The 19,217-nt window shown below is 39.9% G+C and overlaps 1 protein-coding gene across 1 annotated transcript in view; it reads right to left on the bottom strand.

Annotated features, from left to right (window-relative positions):
- The window catches only part of Cngb3 (cyclic nucleotide gated channel subunit beta 3), a 178,026-nt gene that overhangs the window by 16,985 nt on the left and 141,824 nt on the right, over positions 1-19,217 (bottom strand). The window contains 2 exon segments of the mRNA XM_055603202.1: positions 644-762; positions 13,381-13,464. Of these exon segments, the coding sequence (XP_055459177.1) occupies positions 644-762; positions 13,381-13,464 (203 nt within the window).

Raw genomic sequence — 19,217 nt, 5'->3', positions numbered from 1 at the left:
CTATTCTATTCTATTCTATTCTATTCTATTCTATTCTATTCTATTCTTACATTCACCTGGCCTGTAGGAAATAATCATAACAATAGTTGATACTTACTGAATAAAAATTAGAAGAGAGCCACAAAATGTTTAAAACAAATTAACCTAATTTACCAACCTCTATGATATACACTATTCTAATTCTAATTATTAAGAGGATGGAACTCAAGAAGAGTAGGGTCAAATAAGGAACAATGACAACAAGTGAATTAACTGGGGTTTAGACTGAGGCAGCTTGGTCCCCCATTCATGATCATATTACTAACCTATTCAAAATCCCTTTTTTAAGCTAACAAAAGTCTTGTAACAATTAAGTAACTCTCCTTTTTCTTCTCTCTATTCATTTACGGATGTGCATGCTAATTCAACAGGCACTGCCCTAGTTTCTAGTACTAAAGAACATGTCAACCTCCTCCCTTCTTTTCTCTTCTTTTGAGGGAAGGGATAAAAAGTGAAAGAAATGTGATCATCCTTAATACCAGCGTACTCAGCAGAGCATCAGACATTCAAAAAACTTGAGTAGAAATTTACGTATTTTATGACCTAAGGTTGTCCTTTCTTGACAATGAATAGGCTTAGATATTTACAAGGTGTCTTCAGTTACCTGATTTCCCCGAACACTGCCCCAGCTTTTAGGGTAACCAGAACTTGAGCACCGCTGGGGCCTCCAAGAACTTGGACTTCTCCATGCTTGATGATGTACATTTCTCTTCCAATTTCTCCCTAAATGCCATATGAGAAAAGGAAATTTTAATGTAGTATATATATATATATATATATATATATATATATATATATATATATATATATATATAAACCCGACTGAAGAAATCTAACATCTTCTAGAAGAGCAAATACAAATAAAGAAAGCAAGGAATATCACTGTAAAAGTAATTTATTTTAAGGCCTGGGTTGTTCAAGGTGTTGGTTAGACATGTCTCATGGACCAAAATGACTGGGAAGACAGTACTTTCCATCATGTGAGCCCTGTAAGTCGTCACATGAGGAGGCACACTGGTCAGTGTCTTAGCTCAGAAGTGGGCATGGGCGGAGAAAGTAACTGATCACATGGAGTCTTTCGATTTTGGTCTCCACTGCTCTCATCTAAAGAAGATACTTTGTGTAACAAAAGAGTGTGTGTGTCAGCCATTCAGAGTCAAACTTATCTTCTGCTTATGTCACTGAGGTATGATTCAGGAGATAGGACACCCTGAAGCTTTTATTCCATATTGAAAGACCATGTCAACGCAGTTGTTTCTTTCTTTTTTTTTTTCACTTTTCTTCACATTTTTTCATTATGATCACAATTGAAACCCATCCCTCAACTCCCCCCACTCCCACCCTCTCTTTTTCTGCCCTAATCCCCTTCCCCTAGACCACTGAAAAGGGGAGTTCTCCACCATTATGGATAGAGTGCAGTTGCTTTCATTAAGTTCTTGATTGTATTTGAGGAGTCTCAAGGCCAGAGCTAACTAACAATTAGAGGTAAACTAACAATTTACCTCTTTGGATGTTTGCATAGTTACTGATCAGTGATGCTATTTTGTACACATGAGGCTTTATGGATATTCAGATCTGATTATAATAAAATAAAATAGCAATCATTAATAAATGGAGGAAATAGTATTTAACTGTCTCTGGAAGTTCTTTTGATACCTAGGGTTATTTTCCTGAACAGCAAATGCTTTACAATTATCCGTCAGGTTGGAATATACAACTATGAGATTTCACCTCCTAATTCATATCTGAGAAACTGAAATTCTTATACTAAACATATACTTATTTGAATTACAGGTTGAAGCAGAAATTGCAATGTATATAGGTTTTACTATAGCTATTTTTTATGATTATCAATGCCAATAATATTTTGCTTTTGTGCAGTACTTGGGAAATTCATGAAAATATGGGTCTGTAAACTGTAACCAGGTGGCTTACAGCTCCCTCTAACTCAGCTCCAGGGGCTCTAATGTCTTCCTTTGGTCTCCTGGAGCATCCGTAAGCATGTAGTGTATACTCACACTGAAACACACACATATACATAAACAAAAATAAATCTTGAAAAGTTTTCAAGATAGCAGATATTTGCATATCTCCTTATTTTAAATCTCATATATGTTCCCACAGAGTGTAGCACTTTTTATCTCAAAAGTATTTTGTACATAGTACTTCACTTAATTCTTGCAAAAATCCCAGTGAAAGATGTCTTTTATTTCCTTTTTTTTTCTTTAAGTTGGAGATAGAAACTAAGTAAGGTAAGTGTCTCAAGGCAGAAATACAAGGCTGGCAAGTGACAGCATTAAAATGACAACACCTTCATCACCTGACATACAGAGGCACTACATCTAAATGAATACAGTATCAAGACTGATAGTTTAGTAACAAATGAAATAACATGAATAAGTTAAAAATAAAGTAAGTCATTTGAAAATTAGTGTTCTTTTCACTCTAGAAAGTGATCATTAGGCCAGGGTAATATTCCTATTTTTAATTTTTTATTTTTGCGTGAAGTAATTTCAAGGAAATGGAATGCTGTTACAACTGGCTGTAAGTAGACGTGCATGATGGGTACTTAAATACAGTTCAGCACTTCTAATTATTTCTTAATGATCATTTCGATAATTTCCCAAGGAGATCAGGCATAATCAACGAACCCAAACTTCCATTACCTCTTGCATATTTTGGGTTCAATTTAAGCCTTTTCTGCTAGCTTAATTAGCAGTTAGACGAGGTAGACATCACTTCAAGAGAATAGAGGCTGACAGCAAGTACAGAGCAAGATTGAACCTAACTTATGACAGTTTCATGTGCAAATTTGGAAAAAGTGTTAAAAGGTAAGTACTTCAGGTAGTGCAAGGTAACTCTGAGTTAGTGTGTATGTCAAAAATAGTAGGATTCTTGTGTCAGCTATTTCTGAGGCTAGTGGGGGGGCACCATGACACCCAGGGTACTTCATCAGAGAAGAGAGATGGTACTTGGTGTGGCTCCTGGACCCTTAACATCATGAAGAGCTCCTTTGGAGGCGAAACTCCCAAACCCCACTGCAGAAACATTGCATGCAAATCTTTGGAAATTAAGTCCCAGAAATCCAAGCCTTGAAAAGCCACATGGGTGTTTTCTGTACGGCAGCACCGCATCTGAGAAAACTCCCACGCAGTCTGAAAGGACCACAAGCTTCCCCAAAGCAATTTAGAATATCATACCCAAACTCTGCCATTGCTTCAGTTATTTAGGTAACCTCTAATTGAACATGACTTGCCTTTCTTTCACCTTTTCTGCAAGTCTCTGGGGGAAATAGTAAATAGATATTAATTTAATTCAGCTATCTAAAGTTTGGTCAAGTAACAGCTTTCCTTCTCTGTCAATATCTAGTACTGTGAAATATTCACTTAGAAATAAAAGCAAACCTAAAAACTGAAGCAAAATCAAAGAGCAATAACTTGAATTCTTCTGCCTTCTGCCTCCTCTTCCTCTACCTATGTCATTCTTTTCCTCATCTCTGTGTTCCTCTTTATTATCGGATAAATCAGTCTGATGATTGCATTGGAACGGAGAAAGCTACATCCCTGCACCTCACACTTCCTGAAGCACTTTTGCACTGCTTCGAGGTCCAAGTGCTAAAGTTTCTGTGTGTTTTCTCGATAGCCAATGACTTCAGTCACAACTGGAACGCATTTTAGTGCGTTAAGTCTGTACCGTTCCAGTGCGCCACTGCCCCCTCAGGAACTCTTGCACAGTTTCTTTTGTTTTTCCTTTCTCCATGTCAATGAATGTGGTTTCATTTCACTTTCAGTCAGCCTTATTTTATGGGGATGAGTTTATGTGGGACGTACATGGTTGGTTTACAGTGTGCCGGAGTCCTCTTTTATCATTCATAACTCCTTATCAGCTGCCCACTTTCATTAATCCTCACAGATGTCTTTCACACTCTTCGTGTCTTCAGGGACAGCCTTCTCTCTCACACCATGCCTTGAGCTTTTAAAGCCAGTTTCCATTATATTCCAGTTTGCAAAACATTCACTTTCCATTTCATCTTTTTTCATCTCATTGAGTCCACCGATGAGCTGGTGTCTTCATCTGATGCAGTTGAAGTATTTCACCCCTCATTTGATTTTGTCTTTTCCCACTATTTTAGTCACTCATTTGCCTCCATTCCTTGAATGTGACAGGCTCTGCCTTGCCTCTTGGATCATTGCTGAAACTTCTCACAAAAAATATTAGCCTATCGATTTCTTTTTTTTTTTTTTCTTTTTTTCAACTAAAGGACTATTTATCTTTAGATTTTTACAAAGGTCATAATTGACAAACTGACAACTTTTCTCTCCCAACATCCAAATAAATAAGTTCCTTTAGGACCCTGTCTGCCTCTAACAACTTCTGTTTCTACCTAAATAACATCACGTGTTACAGTTGTGCATTTCTTTAAGTTCTGTTTCCTTTATCTTTCAGCAGGTCGACCTTTCTCACGGATGTATTTTAGAATAGGGTTCTCTTTAAATGCTAATATGCTGGCTCCGTCAGTGGTAGCTGAAGGTCTAGGTGTGGAACCCAGGCTTCTAAGTGCATTTGATGCTGACACTTTAGCACTAGACTGTAAACTCCTGGAGGACAGGACCTTTGTTTTTGCTCGGTACCCATTATACTACCTGTTCCACAGTACTCAAAACTGCTTATTGCTTATGAAATAATTGAAAATTGTTTTGGCACATGTCTTACTGTCGTTCTCTACATTCTGCTGCAGGCGCAATTTCTTCCTATCTGTCTTGGCTCAAACTAGGTTTTTTCCATACGCAGGTTAACACTGAAGTCTCCTGGCTGCTGCCCTTGCCTTAGGTCAGCTTATAACCTGCCTTTTATTCCACAACTGGGCTGAAGCAAGTGCTTCTCCTCTGCACTCACTTGTGACCTCCCCAAGGCCTCAGGTCGTTTCCATTGCTTTGCATTGTACATCTTCTTTTATTTTTTATTTGTTTTTAAAACATCCACAGAAGCATATATTGCATATTGAGTATACCCCACCACAAGCCTCTACCTTCCATCTTTTTCTACCTTGCCTGTTGGTGTCCTTTGTTCTCCTAGTCATTTTTTTTTTACATTCATAATTTTATTTTATTTTTTTTTAAATCTTTTATTTTATTTTTTTATTAATTACACTTTATTCATTTTGTATCCCCCCATAAGCCCCTCCCTCCTCCCCTCCCGATCCCACCCTCCCTCCCCTTTCTGCATCCATGCCACTCCCCAAGTCCACTGATAGGGGAGGTCCTCCTCTCCTTCTTTCTGATCTTAGTCTATCAGTTCTCATCAAAAGTGGCTGCATTGTCCTCTACTGTGGCCTGGTAAGGCTGCTCCCCCCTCAGGGGGAGGTGATCAACGAGCAGGCCAATCAGATTATGTCAGAGGCAGTCCCTCTTCCCATTACTATGTAACCCACTTGGACACTGAACTGCCATGGGCTACACCTGTGCAGGGGTTCCAGGTCATCTCCACAAATAGTCCTTGGTTGGAGTATGAGTCTCTGGGAAGTTCCCTGTGTTCAAATTATCTTGTTCTGTTGCTCTGCTTGTGGAGTTCCCGTTCCCTCCAGCTCTTACTATTTCCCACTTCTTACATAAAATTCCATTCACTCTGCCCATCAGTTGGCCATCAGGCTCAGCATCTGCTTTGACAGTCTATACTGCAGAAGCTTTCAGAGGCCCTCTGTGGCAGGTTTCAAGGTGGTTTCCTGTTTTCTTCTGGCTTTCAGAGGCCCTCTGTAGCGGGTTCCGAGGTTGTTTCCTATTTTCGTTTTCTTCTGATGTACATCCTCTTTGCCTTTCAGGATGGGGATTGAACATTTTAGTTAGGGTCCTCTCTTTTGCTTAGTTTGTTTAGATGTACAGCTTTTAGTGGGTTTATTCTATATTGTATGTTTATATGAGTGAGTATATACCGTGAGTGTCTTTTTGCTTCTGGGTCAACTCACTCAGGATGATCCTTTCCAGGTCCCACCATTTACCTGCAAATTTCATGATTTCCTTATTTTTCATTGCTGAGTAATACTCCATTGTATAGATGTACCACAGTTTCTGCATCCATTCTTCAGTTGAGGGGCATCTGGGTTGTTTCCAGCTTCTGGCTATTACAAATAAAGCTGCTACAAACATGGTTGAACAAATGTCCTTGTTGTGTACTTGCGCCTCTTTTGGGTATATGCATAGGAGTGATATGGCTGGATCTTGAGGAAGCGCTATTCCTAGTTGTCTGAGAAAGCGCCAGATTGATTTCCAGAGTGGTTGTACCAGTTTCCATTCCCACCAGCAGTGGAGAAGGGTTCCCCTTTCTCCACAACCTCTCCAGCATGTGTTGTCCCTTGAGATTTTCATCTTGGCCATTCTGATGGGTGTAAGGTGAAATCTCAGGGTTGTTTTGATTTGCATTTCCCTAATGGCTAATGAGGTTGAGCATTTCTTTAAGTGCTTCTCTGCCATTCGATATTCCTCTGCAGAGAATTCTCTCTTTAGCTCTGTTCCCCATTTTTTTAAGTGGATTACTTGGTTTGTTGCTTTTCAGCTTGTTTAGTTCTTTATATATATTGGATATGAGTCCTCTGTCAGATAGAGGGTTGGTGATGATTCTTTCCCAATCTGTAGGCAGTCGCTTTGTTTTGATGACGGTGTCCTTTGCTTTACAGAAGCTTTTCAATTTCATGAGGTCCCATTTATTGATTGTTGCTCTTAGAGCCTGTGCTGTTGGTGTTCTGTTCAGGAAGTTTTCTCCTGTACCAATGAGTTCTAGGGTATTCCCCACTTTTTTTTCTAGCCGATTTAATGTGTCTGGTTTTATGTTGAGGTCTTTGATCCACTTGGACTTCAGTTTTGTGCAGGGTGATAAGTATGGATCTATTTTCATTTTTCTACATGTAGACATCCAGTTGGACCAGCACCATTTGTTAAAGATGCTATCTTTTTTCCATTGTATGGTTTTGGCATCTTTGTCAAAAATCAGGTGTCCGTAAGTGTGTGGGTTTATTTCTGGGTCTTCTGTTCGATTCCATTGATCCACCATTCTGTTTCTATGCCAGTACCATGCAGTTTTTATAACTGTTGCTCTATAGTACAGCTTGAGATCAGGGATGGAGATACCTCCAGAAGATCTTTTATTGTAGAGGATTGTTTTAGCAATTCTCGGTTTCTTGTTATTCCATACGAAGTTGAGAATTTTTCGTTCCAGTTCTGTAAAGAATTGTGTTGGCAATTTGATGGGAATTGCATTAAATCTGTAGATTGCTTTTGGTAAAATGGCCATTTTTACTATGTTAATCCTGCCAAGCCATGAGCATGGGAGATCTTTCCATCTTCTCATATCTTCCTCTAATTCTTTCTTCAGAGACTTGAAATTTTTTTCATACAAGTCTTTGACTTCCTTGGTTAGGGTTACGCCAAGGTACTTTATGTCATTTGTGGCTATTGTGAATGGTGTTGTTTCTCTAATTTCTTTCTCAGCCCTTTTGTCTTTTGTATACAGGAGTGCTACTGATTTTTTTGAGTTAATTTTTATCCGGCCACTTTGCTGAAGGTGTTTATCAGCTGTAGGAGTTCCCTGGTAGAGTTTTTGGGGTCACTCATATATACTATCATATCATCTGCAAATAGTGATAATTTGACTTCTTCCTTTCCCATCTGTATCCCCTTGATCTCCTTCGACTGTCTTATTGCTCTAGCAAGGACTTCCAGCACTATGTTGAAGAGATATGGAGAGAGTGGGCAGCCTTGTCTTGTCCCTGATTTCAGTGGGATTGCTTTAAGTTTCTCTCCGTTCAGTTTGATGTTGGCTATAGGCTTGCTGTATATCGCCTTTACTATGTTTAGATATGTGCCTTGTATCCCTGATCTCTCCAGTACTTTAAACATGAATGGATGCTGGATTTTGTCAAATGCTTTTTCAGCATCTAGGGAGATTATCATGTGTTTTTTTTTCTTTCAGTTTGTTAATATGGTGGATCACATTGATGGATTTCTGTATATTGAACCACCCCTGCATACCTGGGATGAAGCCTACTTGGTCATAGTGGATAATATCTTTGATGTGTTCTTGGATCCGGTTTGCAAGTATTTTGTTAAGTATTTTTGCATCAATGTTCATAAGGGAGATTGGCCTGAAATTCTCTTTCTTTGTTGAGTCTTTGTGAGGTTTAGGTACCAAGGTGATTGTGGCTTCATAGAATGAGTTTGGTAATGTTCCTTCTGTTTCTATTTTGTGGAATAGTTTGAAGAGAATTGGAGTTAGCTCTTCTTTGAAGGTCTGGTAGAATTCTGCGCTGAAGCCATCTGGTCCTGGGCTTTTTTTGGATGGGAGACTTTTGATGACTGCTTCTATTTCTTTGGGGGATATAGGACTATTTAGTTGATTTACCTGGTCCTGATTCAGCTTTGGTGAGTCAAATCGATCAAGAAAATTGTCCATTTCATTTAGATTTTCAAATTTTGTGGCATACAGACTTTTGAAGTAAGTCCTAATGATTGTTTGGATTTCCTCAGTGTCTGTAGTTATGTCCCCCTTTTCATTTCTGATTTTGTTGATTTGGGTGGTGTCTCTCTGCCTTTTAGTTAGCTTGGCTAAGGGTTTGTCGATCTTGTTGATTTTCTCAAAGAACCAGCTCTTGGTTTCATTGATTCTTTGAATTGTTTTATTTGTTTCTAATTGATTGATTTCAGCCCTGAGTTTGATTATTTCCAGCCGTCTACTCCTTTTTGGTGTGTCTGCTTCTTCTTTTTCTAGGGTTTTTAAGTGGGCCATTAAGTTGCTTGAATGAGCTGTCTCGAATTTCTTCTTGAAGGCACTTAGTGCTATGAACTTTCCTCTTAGCACTGCTTTCATTGTGTCCCACAAGTTAGGGTATGTTGTGTCTTCATTTTCATTGAGTTCTAGAAAGGCTTTAATTTCTTTCTTTATTTCTTCCCTGACCCAGCTGTCATTTAGTAACAAGTTGTTCAGTTTCCATGAGTGTGTAGGCTTGTTGCTATTTCTGTTGTTGTTGAAGTCCAGCTTTATTCCATGGTGATCAGACAGGATACAAGGGATTATTTCAGTCTTCTTGTATCTGTTGAGGCTTGCTTTGTGACCAACTATATGGTCTATTTTGGAGAAGGTTCCATGAGGTGCTGAGAAGAAGATAAATTCTTTTGTGTTTGGGTGTAAAGTTCTGTAGATGTCTGTGAGGTCCATTTGATTCATGACCTCTGTTAGAGATATTGTTTCTTTGTTTAATTTCTGTTTTGTTGACCTGTCCTTTGTTGAGAGTGGGGTGTTGAAGTGTCCCACTATTAATGTGTGGGGATCTATATGTGGTTTAAATTTTATCAATGTTTCTTTTACAAATGTGGGTGCTCTTGTATTTGGGGCATAGATGTTCAGGATTGTGATGTCTTCCTGGTGGAATTTTCCCTTGATGAGTATGAAGTGTCCTTCCTCATCTCTTTTTATTAATTTTGGTTGAAAGTCTATTTTATGAGATATTAGAATGGCTACCCCTGCTTGTTTCTTGGGTCCATTTGCTTGGAAAGTCGTCTTCCAACCTTTTACCCTCAGGTAATGTCTATCTTTGTGCCTTAGATGTGTTTCTTGTATGCAACAGATTGCTGGGTTTTGTTTACGTATCCATTCTGTTAATCTGTGTCTTTTTACTGGAGAGTTGAATCCATTGATGTTGAGAGAGATTAATGACCAGTGGCTGTTAGATCCTTTGATTTTGATGTTGGCTGTGTTCATAAGGTTGTGTGCTTGGTTGCTTTTTGTTTTAGTGTAGTAAGGTTAATTATTTCCTGTGTTTTCTTGACAGCAGCTAATTTTCTTGGGTTGTATTTTCCCTTCCAGTGTCTTCTGTAATGCTGGATTTGTGTGTAGGTATTGTTGAAATTTGTTTTTGTCATTGAATATCTTTTTTCTCTGTCTATGAGGACTGAGAGTTTTGCAGGGTATAGTAGCCTGGGCTGACATCTGTGTTCTCTTAGGGTCTGCATGATATCTGTCCAGGCCCTTCTGGCTTTCATAGTTTCTGTTGAAAAGTCAGGTGTGATTCTAATGGGTTTGCCATTATATGTTACTTGGCCTTTTTCCCTTGCAGCTTTTAGTATTTTTTCTTTGTTCTGTATACTTCCTGTTTTGATTATTATGTGGCAGGAGGATTTTCTTTTCTGGTCAAATTTGTTGGGTGTTCTGTAGGCCTCATGTATCCTTATTGGCTTCTCTTTTAACTTGGGGAACTTTTCTTCAATGATTTTGTTGAAAATATTTTCTGGGCCTTGGAGAAGGGAGTCTTCTTTTTCCTCTATTCCTATTATTCTTAGGTTTTGTCTTTTCATATTGTCTTGGATTTCTTGGACGGTCTGTGTCAGGAATTTTTTGGATTTAACATTTTCTTTGACAGATACATTGATTTCTTCCATTGTATCTTCTACACCTGAGATTCTTTCTTCCATTTCTTGTATTCTGTTGGTTATGCTTACCTCTGTAGTTCCTGTTTTCTTCCCTAAATTTTTCCTCTCCATTATTTCCTCCATTTGTGTTTTCTTTAATTTTTCTAGTTCTATCTTCAGGTCTTGAGTTGTTTTGTTTACTTCCTTCACCTGTCTGCTTTTATTTTCCTCTTTTTCTTTTAGTTCCTTCAACTCTGTCTCTTTTATTTCTTACAGTGATTTAATTATTTCTTCTCTGAAGGCCACAAGCTGTTTGGCTGCATCTTCCCGTATTTCTTCACGGATGGCCCTAATTTGCTTGTCTTTATCTTCCTCCATTTCTTTACGGATAGCCATGATCTGTTTGGTTTTATCTTCCTCTAATTCTTTACGTATTTTATCTGTTTCCTCTATTATTCTCTTCATCAACATAGATGTAAGGTCATCTTCTTGATTTTCTATTATGCTGCATTGTTCAGGGCTGTTCGCCCCTGGATGGCTGGGTTCTGGAGATGCCATATTGCTCTGTCTTTTGTTGGTTGAGCCTTTACGCTGACCTCTACCCATTGGGCTGATTTAGGTGTTGGCTGTTAGTTTCTGTGCTTCCTGGAGTCCTGAGGTAGGGAGTATCCCCTTGGCTGGAAGATGATTTTTCCTGAAGGAGTCCTTCTCTGCTTTTTGGTTATGGTCACTGTATGGCCAGTGTTTCTCCGGAGTTGCCACTGCTCACCTCAGGTTTATAGCCCTGAGTAGTAGTTGTGGTCTATGTTAGGCAGGGGGGGATCTCCTCTTACCCATAAAATTTCTCAAGACAGCTGCCCCACTGCTGGGTTTCTTGTTATAAATTTAGTGTGCTGCTGCTCACTAAATTTCCATGTACAGTCCTCTTGAAGAAACTGCTCATTCCCTAGCTATGGGATTTTCTCCCAACAGGGAAACTCAGTCTGTTATCCTGTGGCGCACAGTTCTGTCTGAGAAAGTGGGAGGTGCACTCAGCAAGTCTCTGGGCCAAAGGCTGATTGCTCTGCTCTGGACCTGGAGAATGTGCACCTAGGTTGAGTTGGCGCCTGGGGGCACTGCTCTGGTCTGGAGTCTGGGTGCCTCACTCTGGACCAGAAGCTGTGTGTCTCTGTCTGGGATGGTGGCTGTAGGCACCACTCTGGTCCAGACGCTGTGGGTGCAGCCCCCCTGAAGGATCAGGGATTCCTACAGTTTTGGCAGTCCAGCCAGGGACAACTGGCCGATCCCTGGCACAGTATCTGAGGGCTGCTGTAATGGCTCTTCGGCTCCTGCAGGTCCGAGGATGCAGCTGTGTGTCCCAGTGCCCCAGGGGAACGCAACAATGGCGGCAGAGCACAGAGCTTCTGCCTGCACTAGAGTCTGCGTGAGTCCAGGAAGTGTTTTGGTGCTGGGTGTCCTAAGCGTTAGAGCTGCTGACCCCCTCCGCTGGGGGTTTCCTCCTGCCAGAGACACGCAGTCTGGTGCCTTGGTGCCCTGGTGCCCACAGTTCTATCTGAGGCGGCGAATCACGCGCGCAGGCAGGGCTCTGTGCAGGCGCCTTTGTCCCTCCAGGCTCTGGGTCCGGGCTGGCTCCTGGGGCACCCGCGGAACCCGAGTCTTTTCCAGGGGATGTCTGGGCAACCTGGGGTCTGTCCCAATTGTTTCCTGCTCCGTGGGGTTATCTCTCGACTGGGAAATCCAGTCTATGGTGTTGTGGGCCCACAGTTCAGTCTGGGACCGTGACCAGATCGCACTGGCGTGTAGCTCTGGGCTGGCGACCAAGCGCCTGGCGGAACGGGGATCTCTTCCGTGGTTTAGCCGGGTGAGTTAAAGCTGATCGAATCCCCCACCATGGGGTATCCTCTCACCTGTGAAACACAACCACTTGTGTTTTATGGCCGCGAGTTCTGATTGCTGGTCACTGTGCCAATCCTGCTGTGCTGCTCCTCAGAATGAGAGTCCTCCCGGTGCTGCCATCTTGCCCCGCCTCCTCTCCTAGTCATTTTACTTCTACTTTAACATCACATGTACACATAATTTTATGTTCTATTTTTAAATTTTTATTATTAGCTTCATCATTGAGTTAATTTCTTTAGATATAATATTCAAGATATCATTCTCTCTCTTTCAAGAATTTACTGTGTAAATTAGGTGCCCTAGAACTACTTCCTTATGTAGCTCCTGCTGACCTTGACTTTGTGATCCTCCTAAAAGCTGGGCTTATAGAAATATTCTTAATCATGTTTGAGAGTCTGGTGTGGTGACACACACCTTAATCTCAACACCTGAGAGGCAAATCTCTATGAGTTGCAGGGCAGCCTGGGTTCCAGGCCAGCCAGGGCTACATCATGAGACCCATCAATCTGTATAAGAAGACAGGCACAATATATGAATAGTTCTTATTTCTTCATGGTAAAATTTCCTTGTTTGTGGTTTATATGTTTTCTTTTTTAAAAAATAATAAAAGTAATACTTTTGTAGTCATTAAATTCACAATGAAGATTTAAAAATTTGTGATTGATTATCTATTAACTATGTACACAAAAAGAAGTAACAGATAGCATGTTGATGACATAGAAAAAGCAAGACCTATCAATTCTACATTTTATCCTTCACTTAAAATATTTAAATTTGATGGTGTATTCTTATTGGTAATTTGCATTTACACAAAGAACTTTTTGGACCACCTACATATCTATTCTATACCCTATGCAATTGAACCTGTATTATCTTTTTCCATTTTGAACACCAAACATAGATTGTTGTTTTGTAGAATTAAGTATGTATCATAGTGTGTTTTATAATATGGTAGTCACTCTGGACAGATTTTATTTAAATACATCATGACCTGTGTCCTGATTCTTCCAGTGCATTATTAACTGTGCATTTGAAAATAGTATGCACTTACCCTTTTGCAGACAAAGTCACCAGGTAAATAAATAGTGGATTTCAGTCTTAGCAGCAGGTCATAAATCATCTGTGTGTCACAGCCCTAGATAAGGAGAACAATAATTTTACAGACATAGCTAAAGGCAAACATTGTAAATTATTTTAAAAGCAATAAAAATAAATAGTTAACAGACAGCTGTCATCATCTACAAATACTGTCTTACAACGGATATGACTTGCCTTGACCTAAACTCTCTAGGAAGGAAGATAGCCATATCATGAGCTTATAACTTGATAAAGAAGTAGTTACAGTAAATCTTGTCGTTACTACTTATTATTATTCATTCATGCTCTAATCTTCTAAACTATAAAATGGTTATAAAACAAGTACTCATAAAAATTTACATGGTGTTTTACTAATGAAAGTTATTAATGATTATGCCCATGGCCTGTTTGGTTTAACATAATTTACAGTATTTGCTAAACAGCTTTCTTTTGTAAAACATTATTTAGTAATTTTTATATTATTTCATACTTTAAACTTATATATGTATTTCATTTCCAACATAAGTATAATCTTCTAAAAGGTAGGAAAATACTTAAAGAGGTGGGTGGGATTATGTGCTTCACATAGCTACCTTTTGGTGACTTCTTGCCTATTGGATGACTATAAATACAACCTACATGCCTAACCCAACTAAGCTCTCTAGCCTCTATGAATTGGGACTATTTTTTTCATTGGAGATAGATTCTAAGAATCTTTTTTTCTGCAGGGCAGAGTCTTTCAGAGGCCCTCTGTGGCAGGTTCCTAGGTTGTTTCCTGCTTTCTTCTTCTTCTGATGTCCATCCTCTTTGCCTTTCGGGATGGGGATTGAGCGTTTAGTGTCTAAGTGGGTTACATAGTAATGGGAAGAGGGACTGCCTCCGACACAATCTGATTGGCCTGCTCTTTGATCATCTCCCCCTGAGGGGAGAGCAGTCTTACCAGGCCACAGAAGATGACAATGCAGCCACTTCTGATGTGATCTGATAGACTAAGATCAGAAGGAAGGAGAGGAGGACCTCCCCTATCAGTGGACTTGGGGAGGGGCATGCGTGAAGAAGGGGGAGGAAGGGTGGGATTGGGAGGGGAGGAGGAAGGGGCTTATGGGGGGGGGAAATCTTATTTGGGAATAAAGTGTAATTAATAAAATAAAAATTAAATTACAAAAGAATCTTTTCATACAATGTATTATTATACTTCCCCCTCCCTCTATCCCTCACAGTTCTTCCCCACCTCCTCTCCCTCCTTCATCTGCTCCTTTCTTTCTCTCATTAGAAAAGAACAGGTTTTAAGAGAGAACACCAAACATGACAAAATAAAATACAATAAGGGAAAGGAAAAGGAAAAACTATCATTATTAAAGTTGGACACTGCAACCCAACAGGAGAAGAAAAGTCCTAAGAGCACACACAAAAGTCAGAGACCCACTTGTTCTCAGTCAGGAGTCTGATACAAGTACTGAGCTAATAGTTGTAGGCCCTGTGGTTGCTGCTTCAGTTTCTGTGAGCTCAAATGTCCCTTGCTTAGTTGATTCAGAGGGCCTTGTTCTCCTGGTGTCCTTTAGCTCCCCTGACTCTTACAAACTTTCCACCAATTCCACAGGATTCCCTGAGGAATTTGATTCAGACCTCCACTTTATGCTATTGCTCTAGGTACTGTCCAGCTGTGGGTCTTTGCATCTGATCCCCTTTGCTGCTGGAGGAAGCCTTTCTGTGATGACTGGATAAGGCACTGATCTATGAGTATAACAGAATATCATTAAGAATCATTTTATTGATTCTTTACTTCATTTCTTTGTTCTTTCTTCATTTCTTTGTTCTCTCTTCATTTCTCTGTTATTTCTTTCTCTCTTTCTTTCTCTTTTTGTCTCTATTTCTTTCTTTCTCTCTCTCTCTTTTTCCCTCCCTCCCTTCCTCCCTCCCTTCCTTCCTTCCTTCCTTCCTTCCTTCCTTCTTTCCTTCCTTCCTTCCTTCCTTCCTTCCTTCCTTCCTTCCTTCCTTCCTTCCTTCCTTCCTCTCTCTCTATCTCTTTCTTTTCTTTTCTTTCTTTCTCTCTCTTTCTTTCTTTCTTTCTTTCTTTCTTTCTTTCTTTCTTTCTTTCTTTCTTTCTTTCTTTCTTTCTTTCGTCTCTGGGTATCTAGTCTTTAGTTTTTGGTTACCCAAGGTTTGTCGGATATGGGCTCTTTCTCGTGGAGTGGACCTTAAGTCAAATCAGACATAATCAGACATTGGTTGCCAATTCCCACAATTTCTGTGTCAACATTGCTCTAGTATATTTTGCAGGCAGGACAGGTTGTAGGGTAAAGATTTTGTTGCTGAGCTGGTGTCCATGTTTCTCTTTCAGTAGCCTGCAGAGTATCTTCCCACACCAAAGATACTAGAACCTAGGGATGAAGGTTCCATGCAGGAACTAAATCAACTTCTCCATGTTCAGTGAGGGATATGGATGTTGTCTTTGGCAATGGGGCCCTGATGTCAGTTTATGGAGAACAATCCTTTGTCTTAACATCAGCCTGGGTTGTTTGGGGTTTTTATGGGCTCCCTTTGGCCAACAACCCAGTTGAACAGAACCAAGTCTCTCTACTTGCCTGACCGTATGAGGAGGCTGGTGAGACACTGTCTCCCTTATTTCCAGGAGTCCTCGTTAGGAACACATTCATAGATTCTAGCAAGTTTCTACTGTGCTAGGTTTCCACAGCGTCCCCCAAATGACCCTGCACTCCATCCCTCCATTCTATCTCTCTGCCACTGATCTCTCCTGATCCCAACTCCACCCCTCCCCAGTCCACATATAAGATCTATTCTAGTTCCTCTTCCCAGGGAGATCATAAGGCCTCCGAGACTCCTCCTATTTCCCTATCCTCTCTGCAGCTACAGATTGTAGCTTAAGTATCATTTACTTAATGGTTTATAATGTTCACTTGTAAGTGAAGACCTATGATATCTATCTTTCTGTGTCTGTTTTACCTCACTCAGGATGTTTTTTTTTTCCTAGTTCCATCCATTTGTCTGGAAATTTCATGAAGTAATTTTTTAAAGCAGCTACATAATGCTACTTTTTCTTTATTCATTCTTCTTTTGAAAGATATCTAGGTCATTTTAAATTTCTGGTTATTATGAATAAAGTCACAATGGTTATGACTGAGCAAGTGTCCTTGTCAGGTAAGATGGAGTGTCCTTTGGGTATATGCCCGAGAGTGGTATACCTGAATCTTGAGATAAATTGAGTGCAAATTTTCTGAGGAATCACCATGTTCATTACCATAGCGGCTGTACAAGTTAGCACTCCCACCAGCAATGAATGTATGTTCCCCTTACTCCACAACCTTGTCAGCATGAGCTGTGACTTGTGTTATTGATCTTCACCATTTTGTTAGCTAAAAGACGGAATCTTCAAGTAGTTTTTACTTGTATTTCCCTGATAGCTAAGGACATTGAACAGTTTTTCAAGTGTTTCTAAGCCCTTTGAGATTCCTCTGTTGAGAATTCTCTGTTTGCAACTCTTCCCCATTTTAATTTGATTATTTTGTTTTTTGATGTCTAGTTTTTTGAGTTCTTTATATGTTTTATATATTAGTCCTCTATCAGATGTGTAGTAGGTAAATTTCCCCCAAATTTTAGCCTGATATCTTTCTGATTAATGGTATCCTTTGCCTTAAAGAACCTTTCAAGTTTCATGAGGCCCAATTCATTAATTATTGTTCTTTGTGCCTGTGCTACCAGAGTTCTGTTCAGAAAGTTATTTCCTGTGTCAATGTGTTCATCTTTATTCCTCACTATCTCTTCTGTCAGGTTCAGTGTATCTGGATTTATGTTGAGGTCTTTGATCCACTTTGAATTGAATTTTGTGGAGGGTGGTCAATATGGTTCTATTTGCCTTCTTCTATATGCAGACATTCAATTTGACAAGCACCATTTGTTGAAGATGCTGTCTTTTCTCCCCCAGTATGTATTTTCTGGCTTCTTGATAAAAAAATCAGGTGTCCGGTGGGTATAAATTTATGTCTGGGTCTTCAACTCTATTCCATTAATCATGTGTCTGCTTTTTTATACCAATACATGTGGTCATAGTGAAGTTTTAATCCGTCAACATGGCTACACTGTCAAGGAATTGCATCCAAAGTCCTAGGTCTGTGATCCGCTTGAAATATGTATACACATATATCCTTAGTACACACCTTTAATCACTCTGGCTGGAATACAGTCACACCTTTAACACACACCTTTAATCCCAAATGATGACATATAATTGAGGAGCAGATAAAGTGATGACTCAGAAAAAGATATGCCAGAATGAGTCAGAGATAGGATATGCCCAACTCTCATGAGAACAGATAGGAAAGAGAGGTTACATTAACAGCAGTGCAAGGAGAAGAGAGGGTTGAGTTGGGTACAGTTCAGGTGAATGCAGTTGAGTTCTGTTCAGTTCATGCAGTCAGTGAAGTTCAGTTTGGGGAATTCAGAGTCAGGTTTTTTCAAGCACAGTAATTCAGTCAGAAGCTGAGAGAAGCCAGTTTGAATTAGTCAGTTTGGATAGGAATTTTGAACCAGAACAGTTGAGTTGACCCAACCAGCCAGAGTCCAGAAAGAACTAAGAAGGATGAGCTTATTCAGCAGTAAATCCGGGAGGCTGGAACATTCTAGATTTAGGTTAGCTGATAGAGGCTGGAAGTTAAAGTCTTCAAGGTCCAGCTTTGCAGAAGACTAGATTGTACAGAAGCTAGAAGCTTCTAGGCTTAGGCCTAGGGATAGCTAGAACAGAGAAAGAAATGCTCTGGGCTCAGCCCAAGCTGAATATTTGCAGAGGTATGTCTCTCATCCCACATCTGAGGTAATAAAAACATTTACATTTGTTTTTTATTACCATAATTCTGCACTAAAACTTGAAGTCGGGGATGGTGGTATTTCCAGCAGTTTTTTATTGTTGAGATTTTTTTTTCTATTCTTAGATTTTTGTTTTTATATATGAAGTAGAGAATCGTCCTTTCAATTGTCTGTAAAGAATTGTGTTGAAATTTTGATGGGATTATATTGAATTTGTAGATTGCTTTAATAGGATGGGCATTTTTTACTGTGCTAATTCTATCAATCCATGAGAATGGAAAATTTTCCATCTTCTGATATCTTCTTCAATTGTTTTCTTCAATGACTTGAAATTTTATTTATTTATTTATTTATTTATTTATTTATTTATTTATTTATTTATTTATTATCATTTATTACAATTTATTCAATTTGTATCCCAGCTGTGGCCCCCTCCCTCATCTCCTCCCAAACCCACCCTTTCTCCCTCTTCTCTTCCGATGCCCCTCCCCTAGTCCACTGATAGGGGAGGTCCTCCTCCCCTTCTATTTGACCCTAGCCTATGAGATCTCATCAGAACTGGTTGTATTGTCTTCCTCTGTGGCCTGGCAAGGCTGTACCCCCCTGGGGGGTGGTGATAAGAGAGCCTGCCACTGGGTTCATAGCAGAAAAAGTCCCTGCTCCCCTTACTAGGGACCCCACTTGGAGAGCAAGTCTATGGGCTACATCTGAACTGGGATTTTAGGTCCTCTTCATGCATTGTCTTTGGTTGGGGAATCATTCTCTTCCGGGGCCCCAAGGCTCAGTCCTCTTCATGCATTGTCTTTGGTTGGAGAATCATTCTCTTCAGGGGCCCTAGGGCTCAGTTTTTATGTTTCTGTTGGTCTCCTTTTGGAGTTCCTGTCCCCTTCAGGTCTTAGTATATCCCGTCTTCTTTCCTAAGATTCCCTGCACTCTGCCAAAGTTTGGCTATGAGTCTCAGCCTCTGCTTTGATACCTCAATCAGTAGAG

This window comes from Psammomys obesus, unplaced genomic scaffold, assembly GCF_907164565.1.
Source record: "Psammomys obesus unplaced genomic scaffold, mPsaObe1.curated_primary_1811, whole genome shotgun sequence".
NCBI lineage: Eukaryota > Metazoa > Chordata > Mammalia > Rodentia > Muridae > Psammomys > Psammomys obesus.
Note: the sequence above shows the minus strand (reverse complement) of the source record. Positions and strands in the feature narration are given on the sequence as shown.